Here is a 15243-nt window from a genome sequence, read left to right as displayed (position 1 = left end):
TAGAGCACGGTTTGAAAGGTTTAGGGCTGCCCTTGTTAGCTTTGGCCATTTACAGACACAGTCTGATCATACCCTCTTTGTGAAGAGGAAATGATCCTTGGTCATTTACCAGATTGTATATGTTGATGATATTGTTGTGACTAGTAATGATGTATTAGGGATTAATGATCTCAAATCTTTCCTTCATACAGAGTTTGAGATCAAAGATCTGGGGGAATTGAGATACTTTCTTGGCATAGAAGTTGCTAGATCCAAGGATGGGTTGCTTATCTCTCAGAGAAAGTATGTACTTGATTTGCTCTCTGAAACAAAGAAGATGGGTGCTAAACCAGTTGCTAATCCTATTGATATGAGTCATAAACCCTCTGCTTTAGATGGAATATTTTTGAAAGATAAGGAAGTCTTCCAGAGGCTACTTGGAAAACTTCTCTATCTATGCATGACTCGGCCAGACATTGCATATGTTGTCAGTTGCATTAGTCAATTCATGCATGCTCGCAGGGATACTCACATGGCAGCAACAGAGCGGATTATGTGTTATTTGAAGGGTTCCCCTGGAAAGGGAATTCGATTTGCTAAGCATGGCGATATGAAACTTGAAGCCTACACAGATGTTGATTGAGCCGGAAACATTGATGACAGAAGATCTACCTCTGGGTACTATAGCTTGGTGGCAGGTAATATTGTCTCTTGTAGAAGCAAGAAACAATCAGTTGTTGCCCAATCTTCAGCCGAAGTTGAATACAAAGCCATGGCTCATGGAGTTTCTGAACTATTGTGGCTTAGATCCTCGATGGAGGAACTGGGTATTGAGCATGACAAGCCAATGATATTATACTGTGATAATCAGGCTGCTATCAACATTACTCACAATCCAGCGCAACATGACAGAACTAAACATATTGAAGTTGGCAGACACTTCATTCGAGAAAGAGTAGCTTATGGAGAAGTGTGTCTACCTTTCATCACTTCTAAAGGACAGTAAGCTGATTTCCTCACCAAGGGCATTCCCAAGGCTAAACTTCAGCATGATATTGGCAAGCTTGGCATGATTAACATCTATGCTCAGCTTGAAGGAGTGTAGAGAAGATGGGCCAAATGGCCCATCGGCTGTTTATCCTTCTTTATTTTTTATGTTATTTGCTATAATTGGCCTTAATCTAGGCTTTAATCTTTCTTGTGTTATGTTTTTTAATTTTCTACCCAACTAGAGGCCTCTCTGTAAATTATTAAAGTTTAACTTAATGAAATGGAATTAGGGGTGTAAGAGAGAAGATTATGTTCAAAAATCTCTCTCTGAACCCTAGTTGCCGCCACCTTCTTCTTCTTCTCTCTTCTTGAAACCAGATTTCTACTACTTTCTTTTGATTTTCTGCAATATTTTAAACAGTCCTTTCTTTTCAAAAGGTTGTTTTTCTTCTCATACCAAACCCCAACTCACCCAACATGTTTTTTATCCACAAGAATTCTTAATCTCCATGAGACATAGTCTTGTACTCAGCCTCTGCACTGGATCTAGTCACAACACCCTGCTTCTTACTCACATGTGACCAAGTTTCCTCCTACAAAGGTGCAATACCCACTGGTAGACTTTTCGTCTTCAACTTACCCAGCCTAGTCAACATCTATGTAAACTTCAACCTTTAGGTGACCATTATTCTTGAATAACCAAGTTCCAAGATACTTCTTAAGCTATCTAAGAACCCTCTCTGCAGCCTCCAGATGAACAACCTTAGGAGCACGTGATAAGTTAAGGAGTCTTCCCACAAGTCTCTGATATTGCTTTACAGCTTTTACGAGTTCACCACTAAAATCACCCAACCTGTGATTTGAACCAATAGGAGTGCCAGTAGGCTACATCCCAACTTACTTGTATCCTCCAAAAGATCTAGGATATATTTCCTTTTGAAAATGGAGATCCCTTCTTAAGAGCGGGCAACTTCACTTCCAAGAAATCGATGTATGGGACTCAGATCTTGTACTTCAAATTAGTAGGGACCCAATTATCACTATGACATCAACATAGACTATCAAGACAACAATCTTTCCTTGCCCACTCTTCATGAAAGGTGTGTGGTCTAATAGACACTGCTTGAACTCCATCTGCTATACAACTAAATGAAACCTACTAAACCATGCCCTTGACAACTATTTGAGTCCATATACTGACTTTTTAAACTTGCACACCTTCAACTCATTATATTCGAAGATAGGAATAAGGGTACCTGGTTGAAGGGGATCTATATTCTGAGATTTTGATAGTATTTGTGGCATGGCTTCATGCTACACCATGGCTTATGAACTCTATTGGCCCTAGCGATGGTAGATGAAGGGTAACCCAGGAAAACACAAGGAGTAGCCATGGGATCAAGCTTACTACAAGTGGGTGACATGGGGCCTTATAATCCAACCACCAAGAGGTTGGATTACAAGGAAATGGTGATTTTTTTGTCAGCAATGCCAATTTTTTAGGAGTCTTCACACATGATCTTTGGTGAGGGGATCCACATGAAGCCAAAAATTCACACAAAATTGGGTAAATACCATACATTGGAAATCTTTCAGAAGTTTATGCACTTCATCTTTGGAATGCATCAAGCAAACCCATGTGTAATGGGAATGATCATCAATGGACATGATAAAATATTTGTAGCCACTCTTAGAAGGTAGAGTAATAGGGCCCCACACATTAGCGTAAACAATATGGAAAGGAAAATATGATCTTTTATTTCTCAAAGGAAAAATCCTTCTAGAATGTTTACTTAGTTGACATGTATAACACTATAGTTCAATTAATGACACTAACTTAAAGAATTCTAGAAACAAACATTTTAATGACTTAAAGGACATATAACCAAGGTGATAATGTCACAAATTAATTTAACTATAGCTACAAAACCAGGTTTATTCTCCAACAAAAAAAGGCCACCCACTAAGTTCCCTCGACCAATCGTCTTCCCAGAAGTCAGATCCTGAAACACACAAGAATGCGGAAGAAAGGTTGCTGAACTGTTTAAAGAGTGGCTGATACTACTGAGTGACAAAAAGTTAATAGGTAAATTAGGAACATGAAACACATTTGACAGAGAAAAGCCAAACGACATTGATCCTTGACCAGCTATGGAAGAGAATGAACCAGCAGCTAGTCCCAACTTTTCTCTTCTAGAAAGAAGTTTATAGGATTGAAACAAAGTTAACTTCCAAGGTGATTCCTAAGACTAGAAACAAAGTTAACTTGATGTAGAGGCAAAGGAGGTTGAGGGGCTAGGGCCATAATCCATCTGCTGCAATGCCTTACCATAAATTTCCAAATGATCATGGAAGGTATTATAAACTCTTCCTTGGGATCTGAACCAGAGGAACGATCCTGATATGTACTCACAATAGAACTATTTGCTTGTTCGTGGGCCATAATCCTCCCAACTTATCTATGCTTCATGTGTTTAGCTGTATCTGTCTTGTTCATCTTCCTCCACATGAATATACTGAGTTATCTGCTCAGTCTGTTTTATGTGCCTTTCTAGGATATGGTCCGGACCATAAAGGTTTCATATGTTATGATCTGAAATTTCATCAGACTAGAATCTCTTGGAATGTGATCTTTCTTGAAAATCTCTCTTTTTTTCAACATATCACAAAATTTTCTACTCCTTCAATATCTATCCTACAACAATTTAAGCTTGTAGGTACATCAGAAGCACCATCTCTTTCTCAGTTGTTGCACCAAACTTATTTCAGGAAGCGATTAGCAGCTCCAACCCCTATGCTCTCAACCTTTCCCACGGAGCATGGTGCCACATCTATTCCTACTCTTGTAAGTAAACCATCCCCTCCTATTTATACCGATGTTCCTACCATATGTCATTCCACCAATGTCTCTAGACCACCTGACCGCTATGGTTTTCCCACAGACTATGGTTCTTTTTCTGTTGTGTTGTCCACTAAAGATATTCCAAAGTCTTACTTGCAACCCATAGTTCACACTCATTAGAGAGATGCCATGGATGCTGAAATAGCTACTCTTCTGGAGAATGTCATTTGGGAGTTAATTCATCCTCCTCCTGATGCCTCAGTTATAGGAAGTCGGTGGGTGTATTCAATTAAATTGAAGTCTGATAGTAGTCTAGACAGGTACAAGGCTACGCTGGTTGCTCAGGGAAGACCAAGTAGGATTGATGACTTCCTTATTTAAAACAGAATCGGCCACTTCCTTCCAAATAATAAAGATGTCACCTAATGAAACCAAAGAAAATTTTCCAAGGATGTCAGCCAAAGGGATACTCTGACTATAATAGTCTCTATAATAGCTTCTTTGCTTCTCTCCTTTTCCAAAAAGATTCTTGGGTTCCATTCTTCCCAAATAGCCCAAAATATAGCTGCCCTTGTGCACCTCCAGATAATCTCCATTAGTTAAGCATTATCCTCTCTTTGCTTTCTTCTTGTGTCCTCTTAGTCTCTCCTATAAAAAACTTACTGTTCAACAACAAATTCCTTTTCACAAATACAGTATGCATCTTTTGTTGATGATATCTTTTTTTTTTTTTGATAAATCTTTTGTTGATGATATCCATAAAAAATAGAAGTGTGTCAACTAGTACTAACTTACTATTTTGTTCCTTTTAAAGTAAAAGAGGCAAAATTAGAGTAATTAGCATGAGCACAAACTTACAAGCATATTTTCTTTCTGAGCTTAATAGAAGCTTTTCAACCAATTTCATGTTAACACTCTTTGAGTGAACCTGCAGAAAACAAAGGACGATGCATAACATATTGCAAAAGAAAATAGTGTAAATAACACTAAAGAAAAGCAGAAAAGGTTTATATCTTTACCGCAATAAGAGACCTATCATAAGAATCAAAAAATAGTAAAATTCTCTGACCCCTTTCAGTTGATAGTATTCCCTGCTTGAAACAAGTTATTTATTAGTAGTTTTAGAAATACTAAAAATAGAAGCATCAAAAACAGCATTTTCTTCTTTCACTCTTTCTTTCTTTTCCTTCCAATACAAAATAATTGAAAATGTGTGCGAACAATGGTTTGCAACTCTGCGATTATTGGTGAAATCTCCCTATTTCACTAAGGGGCAATGCAAAATAAGCCAACAATATTTTTTCTATTACATGGTTCTGACACATTACCAACATACTTGTGATACTTTAAAGTTCATTGATAAATTATACATCTAAGATTACTTATTAAAAAATCATACATCTAAGATTTAAAATTTTAGGATATCATCAAAAATTTTTTATATTTTGCTAAAATCATCAATTTTTTTTGAAAAACTTTTCCTCAAAGCGCAGATAAGGATACTATGGTTAAATGATTGGCTAACTATTCTAAACATGCTTTACTTACTAAACCAGTCAACCTCAAAAAAAAGAAAAAAAAAAGAAAGAACAAAACAAAATAATTACAAAAAAAGATACCCAATCTGATCAAAACACATAAGAACAAGAAGAAATAGCAGTCAAAATTTTGAATGAAATATGTATAGAAAAGAAAATTGGCAAAAAGACTAAAAGGAAGACAAATAGAGATACTTATACAAGTCACTTAATCTTCCCTTATTTTATATGCACAATTGTTTCCTATTGCTTTCTAAATCCTACATGAGCAATTACACAACTAAAAATCTAGGATACCCAGATACCTATGCATGCCAAGCATACTAGTATTGTATTGTCAGAGAAAATATTGTATACTTAAGGATGTATTCTATTTCTATAACATATCGGCACATGTTAGAAATTTAATTAAATTTGGCAAGATGTAAGTCTTGAGAAATGACATTTAGCTTAAAAATCTAGATATGAAAGCATTATATAAGCATATTAGATGGGATACCTGTACCTATATCCATGTCCAAGATATAAGAAATGGAGAGTTGTAACTCCTATTCCCATACCCATATCTGGGCATCATAGCCAACAATCAATGAAGTTTTATTAACAAATTACACTTTTAGTAAACTCCCCTGGTTTCTTTAGATTTTTCAAATACCTTAGCAAGCATAACCGAAGATCCCCAAAGTTTCCCAATCTCTGATGGCAAAATGTCCATTGATATCAAAATTGTGAACCATGACACAAACCCAGAATCAAAGTATCAAAGACAAACCTATTGCTCATGTAAATCAAAAAAGTATCTACTATTTTGTTATTAGAATCATTCAAAAGTCCTAACAGAAAAAATATGGAAACTATAATACTTCGATTTCAATGATGACTAATGAAAATAAGTAGTATAATTTAGTATGCATATGCCCCTTGTCTTGATGTCCAAGAGAGCCTGCCTAGTTCTTTGGAACTGTCCTAAAAGTGGTTGGGTAAAAGTCAATGTAAATCGAGTTTCAAGAGGCAATCCCGGAGATTCAGGTGGTGGAGGTATTTTCAGAGTTGACCATAGGCAATTTATTTTTCATGCTAAATCTTTGGGCCTCTAACATATCATTATAGAGAGTGTTAATAATTTGATTAACAATGGCTCGGCGTTAGTTCTGAAGTAAGAAAGAAGAGACAAGGAGAAGAAGAGAGAAAAGAGAGGAGAGAAAAATAGAGTTCGGCTAGAGAGAAAAAGAGCACTCTCTCTCAGCCAACCCACTTTTTATTTATAGTTTGTGCAATAGAATACAAAAGAAAATTATGTCCCTCATTAAGTATGGGACACACAACTTAAACACAGACAAAATAGACATCTAACCTTTAATTAAATGACAAAAGACTAAACTACCCTTATGATGTCGACTCTAACACTCCCCCTCAAGCTAGAGAGTATATATAAGTTAATCCTAGCTTGTTACATATGTAATCCACTCTCCCCCGACTCAACCCTTTTGTAAACAAGTCTGCCCGCTAGTTTCCTGAACTCACATATGGACTGCAGCTTGGTTAGAATAAATGTGGATTGCGGCTTGATTATCTTAGTACAACTTCATAAGCATTGCAATTGAGAACCCCATCTCCTATAAAAGATTTTTCAGCCACACTAGTTCACATGTATGCGTCATGACCCTGTATTCAGCTCCAACACTGCTTCTTGCTACTACAGTTTGTTTTTTGCTCTTCCAAGTCACTAGATGTCCTCCAAGGAAGGTACAATATCCTGTAGTGGATCTCCTGCCAGAAACAGATCCAGTCAAATCAACATCTGTGCTCCCCTCTATCACAAGAGTTCCTCCATTCTTGTATAACAATCCACGGCCTAGAGCTCCCTTTAAGTATCTGACAATCCTTAGAACTACATCCCAGTGTGTAACCGAGGATGTTGCATAAACCGACTCACCACACTCGTTGCAAATGATAAATCTAGCCAAGTAATAGTCAAATGGTTTAACTTACCCACCAACCTTTTACACCTCCTAGGATCTTCAAACTCTTCACCAATATCAAAACATAACTTGACATTTGGTTCAATAGGTGTTTCAGCTAGTTTGGCACCTAACAATCTTGTCTCCTCTATCAAATCAAGGGCATACTTTCTTTGGCACAGGTTAATGCCATGTCTTGATTTTACAACTTCTATTCCCAAAAGATATTTCAGCTTACCCAAGTCTTTTCTTTGGAATTGATCATGCAGAAAAGTCTTCAACCTGCCAATCCCCTTACTATCACTACCAGTTATGACAATGTCATCTACATACACCACTAAGAAGATCTTTCCAGCCTTCGACTCATAGTGGAACACATAATGATCTACCTGGCACTTTTTCATACCAAAGTCCTTTACTACTTCACTAAACTTGCCAAACCACGCATGTTGAGATTGTTTCAGCCTGTAGATTGCCTTCCTAAGTGTTTGCTGGAAGGTTGTAGCTGAAGAAGTAAAAGAGAGGAGAAGACAAACAAGTGTTGAGAATGTCGAACTAAGTAACCTAGTCGAAAGTACTATTATTTAAAGTAGAGTACAATGCAGTGTTACATGAAATGTCTGGAATGCCCCTGATTAGTGATGGGACACCCAGGCTGCCTAAAACACTAAACAGACTTAGGCCCAATAACAAAGACCCAGTACCTAACAGCTTAAAGCCCAATACTAACTAACATCTACACATATCAGTCGAACCAACAATACATAAAATCAGCCAACTTAACACTCCCCCTCAAGTTAAGCATGGATGTCAATCATGTTTAGCTTGCCAAGAAGGTCCAAGAATTTTGTTGCAGCCAATCCTTTAGTCAGCACATCCGCAATCTGCATCTCAGATGGAGTATAAGGAATGCAGAGTTCTCCCGAGACTATTCTCTCTCTAACAAAATGTCGATCAATCTCAATATGCTTTGTCCTGTCATGTTGCACTGGGTTATTTGCAATGTTGATGGCAGCCTCGTTGTCACAGTACAGCCTTAGCACCCCCAGCTTTTATGCCAAGCTCACCAAGAAGGGTCCTAAGCCACAGAAGTTCAACAACACCATGAGCCATAGCTCGATATTCAGCCTCTACACTTGATCTAGCAACCACATTCTGCTTCTCACTCCGCCATGTAACCAGGTTCCCTCCAACAAATGTACAATATCCTAAAGTTGATTTTCTGTCCCCAACAAAATCGGCCCAATCTACATCAGTATAAGCTTCAATTTCAATTTTATTGTGTTTTCTGAACAGAATTCCCTTTCCTGGGCAAGTCTTCAAGTACCTAAGAATCCTTTCAACTGCTCTCATATGAGGGATCTTTGGAGAGTGCATGAACTGACTGATAACATGCACAGCATAAGCAATATCTGGTCGGGTGAGATAGATAATATCAGCTTCCCTACCAATTTTTGGTATCTCTCTTTATCATAGTAGTCCTCCCCTACTGATTCCTGTAGACCATGGTTCTATTCTATTGGAGTATCTACTATTCTACACCCCTATCATGCTTGTCTCCTCTAGGAGGTCAAGTACATATTTCCGCTGACATATATAGATCCCCTATCTTGACCTAGCAACTTCAATCCCAAAAAAATATCTCAAATGGCCGAAGTCTTTAATCTCAAATTCAGAAGCTAAAAACTCCTTTAGTCTTTTGATCTCTTCTAAGTCGTTCCCAGTAATCACCATATCATCCACATAAACAATGAGTGTTGTAAGTTTGCTATCTTGTCTCCTTATGAACAAGGTATGGTCTACACCACTCCGAGTGTACCCCACTTTCTTCATTGCCCCACAAACCCTCTCAAACCATGCACGAGGAGACTGCTTTAGGCCATATAATGCTTTCCTTAGTTTACACACCTTTCTATCAAAGTCGTAGCCTGGTGGAGGGTTCATAAATACCTCTTCATGAAGATCACCATTTAGGAAGGCATTCTTCACATCTAGCTGATGGAGTTCCCATGAAAAATTTGCTACTAATGACAGTAAAACCTGAATTTTGTTGAGCTTCGCTACTGGAGCAAAGGTTTCTTTGTAGTCGATCCCTTCTTTTTGAGTAAACCCCTTTGCCACAAGTCGGGCCTTGTACTTTTCAATGGACCCATCCTTCAGGGACGGATGATCAAGTCTGCAGTGCCACTAGAGAGGAGTGAGTGAAGACTTAAGTGCTACTTTTGGACCACCGCCATCAAGATAATACAACCTACTAGCTTCATGTCCACCAATTTTCATCCCCGTCTTGAGATCCTAAAACACACAAGAAGGGGGGTAAAAGGTGAAGAGCAATTAGGAGATTTAGTCAATCTACTAACAGACATGAGGTCAAATGCAAATGTGGATACATTTAAAACAGATGATAAAGATAAAGATATGAGGTCAACATCACCAACACCACAAATAGGAGAGCTAAACCCATTAGCTAATGTAACTATTGGGGATGTGGAAAACTGGGAGAGAGAAGAAAGCATACATAGAGCCCTAATCATATGACCAGAGGCTCCAAAATCAATAATCCAATATAAAGGTTTGGATGCCAAGAAAGCCATACCTAAGTGAGCAAGGGTAGTTGTGTTCTGCTAAGAGGAAGTCTAAAGAAATTTCCCATACTCATCATGCGAGACACTCACCATTTCCTTCCTAGAAACACCTGTAGATGTGGAAGGTGTTTGATCAATCTATTGGTTCTCACTAACAACACCACCACCACTAGTTACAGCATGATTGGCCCAAATATTGGGTGGCCATGCAAGTCATAACAAAAGTTGATAGTTTGTCCCTCTAACCCACAATACGTGCACATCCTAAGACCATTACTCCATCCTCTACCACGACCTCCACCTTGTCCACCAATATGGTTAAACATAGGACCACCTTGGTTCCCTAGAAGTCCACGTCCACCTCCACCACCTCTATACCCATGACCTCCCCCTCTTGCCACCACAAAAGCAGAACTGTCAGAGATGGTAGAGTTCTCTGAACGTTCAATAGAAATTCTCCAACGTCAAGAAAACACCTCATCAAGAGAGGGAAGAGCAGATCCACCTAGTATTTGTGCCCTAACAAGTTCTCATATTCAAATTTCAATCCCACCAAAAACCATGTCACATCATGTTCTTCCCATTGTCGTTGCTGAATTTTAACATCTAAAATCAAGGGGTGATACACATTAAGCTCATTACAAAGCTTTCTCATGCTAGCATAATACTCCTCTAGGCTCTTATTTCCCAGCTTCAGATTAAAGTACTCCTAATAAAGTTGGTATACCTTGGTAGTGTTATCTTGGCCAGAATAAAATTTCTTAGCATGCTCCCAAATCTCCTTGGTTGTATCCAAGAACATAAAATTCACACGAATTTTGAGTTCCATGCTATTCCACAACCAAGTCATAATCTATGCATCTTATTATTCCCACTCACTATATCCATGAGATTCAAATGAGGGTTTCTCCTCCTTCACATGTTTTACCTTCTTCTTGGCTCTTGGAAACACTTCCACCAACCTAGCCCATGGCACATAATTCTCATCATTTAATTTGATGGATGTCATCTATACATTTAGGTAATCGGGGGAAATCATAACACCAGTTTTATGATCACTACCCTCTCCAATTGTTGTCATTGTAAAAAGTGATAATAATAATAATAATAATAATCACCAAGATTACCCTTCACTATTCAGCACTCACAACACGACACACCACACCACAATTAATTAACTGTTGATGAAACACTTACTGTCATAGAGCTCAGCACCAAAACCCTATTGCTGTCACACACATTCAGACATAAATAGAAAGGAAAAATAGTCACTACACATACCCACCAATCAGCACTACCACAGAATTGAAATCCAATCCGAAAGTGGGAGAAACACCATGCTATCAGCCGACTATAGAATTCTGTTTGCACCTGTCCACGAACCAACCCTCTTTGAGTCATCGAGTAGAGGGTTTCTAGCAAACCACTGAAACGGAACACCACAACAACTGAAAGCATGATTACCTCCTAGAAGGAAAAATGGTCAGTCCTTTTTGGCCTCTTATTGAACCTCCAATTGGTTGATGAGATATCTCAAAATTTCAGATCTGATGTGGCGATGCAAGGAGAAGAAGTAGAAAGAGAAAAAAAAAAAAAAAACTAATTTCTAAACCGGTTTCCAGTGCTCTAATACCATGTTAATAGTTTGATTTCAGTTTTAGTTCTGAAGTAAGAAAGAATGAGAGAAGGAGAAGAAGAGAAAAAAGAGAGGAGAGAAATCAAGAGTTTGGCCAGAGAGAAAAAGAGCACTCTCTCTCAGGATTCAGGTCAATGCAGTGGCTGAGCAACTCAAAAGTCAGGATTCAGGTCCTTTCTCTCACATCCTTAGAGATGTAAATGCAGTGGCTGATGGTTTGGCAAATGTGGCATGTAATAGCTCTCAGAGTATTCTTTTTGATTCCAAGAGTTCTCTTCCATGTTCTGTTCAATTTTTTATGTTTGATGATGCTTTATTTCTCTCCAAACTTTGTCGTAAATAGGTTTTGAGGTTTTTATTTTGGGTGCACTGTGCATATTGTTTTTGGGTTTTGGGCAAGGCAGGCTAAATCCACCACTGTAATTTTTTGCATATAGTGGTTTCATTAATAAAACTTTAAGGTGGCCACCCCTCCACCTGGAGTAAATTTTGGGGACTCAAATAAAAAAAATAAAAGGCATGCACATGCCCCTACCCTACCCCCTCCTACTGCCCCAAAAACAAAGACCAACCTAATATTTCTTATGAAACATTTCTTTCTAGTTTCATGTGTATAAATATGACAAATAGTTGCAAAGCTAAAATTGCTAGGAAGCATTCTTTTACAAAATTCAAATGTAACAGGACTCCTTGGGGAAATTCCTCGACTCCCTGAAACTACTATTAAAAATGCAAGAAGGATGCAACAAAGAAAATTGTATTATTGACAAAATAGAGTATGGAGAATGAAGAATTGATATTGAAAATTATGACAAATACATCAAATTCAGATCCATCCAGTGAACCATAAGAAACCTGATTATATCTAATTCTTTACAGCGTTCACTTTTAAAATTGTTCTAAAAAACAGTAATTATTTAAAAGTAATTGTTTTTTGTTTAAAATAAGTTTTATTTAAAAGTAATTGTTCCCAAGCAGCGAGCTAAATTTTGATGCCTGCTCCTAACGAAATCTAACCATCAGAGGATAGAGATGCAATTAGGGATGAGACAGGAAATGTCATATCATATTCTAGCCCTGATTGGTAACAGTGGCTATTAGAGCTAAGATGAAAGCATCACTCCAAGATCTCATGTATATGGTGATCATGGGTGTTGAGAAGGTTGAAGTAGAAATGGATTCACAGATGACTGGCAGGTACAATCTGAACTATACTTCTTGCCTGAACCTAGATGCACTATATACTCATTGCCATGTTTCGAAGAATTAACCTTGAGTTTCATCTTTGAATAAGTAACTTACTGTGAATTATCAAAAAAAAATAACTTACTATGTTATATGCTGTAACCATGACATTTACAGTTTAAACAGTTTAGCATTAGTCAATGGGCATAATTTTATGGGCATTTTGAATAAGTAACTTACTATGAATTATCAAAACAGTTTATGGGCATAATACTTCTCTCAATGAGTAGGCCGAGCCCAACCAATTTTCAGCCCTAACATTAGTCAATGGTATTTTGCACAGTGAAATGCAAACCAATAAATAAAAGAAAAACGCAAAGAAATATAGTCTATAACATGCCTGAAGAGTTCGTGATGTCTCATCAATTATCTTAACTGAATCATCTGATAGATATTTCATTAACATCCTTATAAGGCTAAGAAGAATTTCATCTGAAATGCAACTGTTGGTATAAAAGCCAACATTCACAGAACTGCCGTCATTAATTGCCTGGAACAGAGGAACTTGACTAGAATCTCCTGGCAAGCGAAAAACAACAAAATGTGGATCCCCAAGACCAACCTGCGAAGTTTAAGTAAAAACAAAAGAACAGAATATTCCTGAGCATGGAAATGTTTACAAATAGCATACAGTAGCACATAAACAATAAAAAGAACATTTGTGTAAAGGACAATTTACCCTAGAAATGAAATCAGACACCAATGCTCTAACATCTTTTCCATCAATTGGACCACATAGGGAGACTAGCCTCCAGACAGCAGATATAACTTCAGGTTCAGTATGCCAATAATTAATCTGCTTGTGAATTTCTGCAGCATCATTTTCAGCCTGAATAACCTCCCCCAAGACTAATCTTCTGTGTAATGTTTGAAGACTGGAGGAAATCCTCAAAATAAAGGATGATAACTCAGATTATATGTAATCATTTTAATGAAGCAATAAATACAGAAAATTATGTACAGTGAAAGAAAGGGTAGCACCTCCACAAAAGCAATCTTGGCGAAAGGTAAGAAGCTCTCCTTACAAACTTTAAATCACAACACAGTATATGCAAGTTAGAGATCAATGGAAACATCAAGACAAAACGTGAAAATTATATTATTAAAAAAACACACATATATCTCAAATCTCCGTGGCCATTTACCTTCAAAAAGTGATCCTTAGGAGAGTAGGCTTTGCAGAGATCCTGATGAAACTTCCATATCCGGTCAAAGCAATCAATTTGAGGGAAGGGTTCCAATTCCTAATAAATGGAGTAGCAGAAGACCAAAGGAGATAAATAAACAACTTCAACAAAGAAAATCACCATCATCTGTTGTTTAACAGTAGAATCATACTCTGATGTAATCATGTAGAGATGGATCAGATTCCAGAATTAGCTGGTGAAGTAAAGATACAACTTGAGAAGATTGACTGCCAATTGGTTCAGTATTTTGAACAGGAATACAACAGGAAACCAACTTTGATACCAAAAACTGCAACATATACCTCAAATACATTAGAAGATAAAACAGGGTGAAATTTTTGGTCAAGACAAATGTAAGATAGAAGCAAGATGATGAAAACAAAAACCTGGAGTTGTTCACCTAGTACACCAATGACATCATGGTTGGGGTTACATTTAAATGCTTTAAGTAATGTTGATAAAATAAGGCAACATTGATTTTGTAAAGCTTGAAACCCAATATATTTCCCAATTAGATTGAAAAGATACCTGCAATGATCCTCAATATTAATTCTGAGACCAGAAGAAATCAAAATCCAATGTTGCATATCAAGATTATGTAAAACAAAATTAGGAAGTGAGCAGAATATCAAACTAATTGAACCGACACAAGTAAATAATAGAGCCTTATCACATCCATATGGGGTAATTTCACCCCATATCATTGAATTCATTCAAGGAAAATATATGATTCCGGAAAGACATGGTACAGGAAGAGCTTTGACCAATCAAAGTGCCCCATGAATTTTGATGAATACCACCACCTGATTGGTCACATCGATTGGCTGTAAGCTTTTCCAGTATCATGTCTTTCCTATATCATAGTTAAACCCATTCATTTAGAACCAAAGCTCAATCCACAAATAATGAGCACATATCCCTATTTCCATGAGGTATTGACAAGTAATAAAGAATCTTTATTTTGTGACTTCCATTTTCCCTAAAAACTATAAATGGTGTCATATACCACAGATTCAATCCCTTACTTCGACAAAGGAATCAAATCCTACAACACACCAGGAAATTTTTGTCAAAGTAATAAGTAAACAGCAATCTGAACCTAATTACATGACCAAAGGACCCTCACTCTACCATAAACACAGGTTAGTGCTACCAGCCAACTCAGCCCATATAGGCCCACTGTTAGATTACTTTCATGCTTCACCCATAGGGGGCCATTCAGGGGTGCTCGAACGTACAAACGTGTTGCATCTCAGTTCTATTAGAAGGGAATGATAAGG

At 37.5% G+C, this 15243-nt stretch overlaps 1 protein-coding gene across 4 annotated transcripts in view; it reads right to left on the bottom strand.

The window, feature by feature from the left end:
- Positions 1-15243, bottom strand: part of ATM (Serine/Threonine-kinase ATM-like protein) — a 177266-nt gene that overhangs the window by 80376 nt on the left and 81647 nt on the right. For all 4 annotated transcript variants that reach the window (XR_016112830.1, XM_088984113.1, XM_088984112.1 and 1 more), the window contains 8 exons: positions 14350-14491; positions 14115-14252; positions 13922-14020; positions 13758-13804; positions 13456-13651; positions 13117-13338; positions 4831-4902; positions 4670-4739 (listed from right to left, as the gene is read on the bottom strand). Coding sequence is in view for 3 of the 4 variants with exons in the window: in XM_088984113.1 (XP_088840239.1) it covers positions 4670-4739; positions 4831-4902; positions 13117-13338; positions 13456-13651; positions 13758-13804; positions 13922-14020; positions 14115-14252; positions 14350-14491 (986 nt within the window). In the remaining variant the exon portion in view is untranslated. The remainder of the gene's footprint in view (positions 1-4669; positions 4740-4830; positions 4903-13116; positions 13339-13455; positions 13652-13757; positions 13805-13921; positions 14021-14114; positions 14253-14349; positions 14492-15243) is intronic.

Source organism: Nelumbo lutea, chromosome 4 (genome assembly GCF_056320005.1).
Source record: "Nelumbo lutea isolate HS-2025 chromosome 4, American lotus-T2T, whole genome shotgun sequence".
NCBI lineage: Eukaryota > Viridiplantae > Streptophyta > Magnoliopsida > Proteales > Nelumbonaceae > Nelumbo > Nelumbo lutea.
Note: the sequence above shows the minus strand (reverse complement) of the source record. Positions and strands in the feature narration are given on the sequence as shown.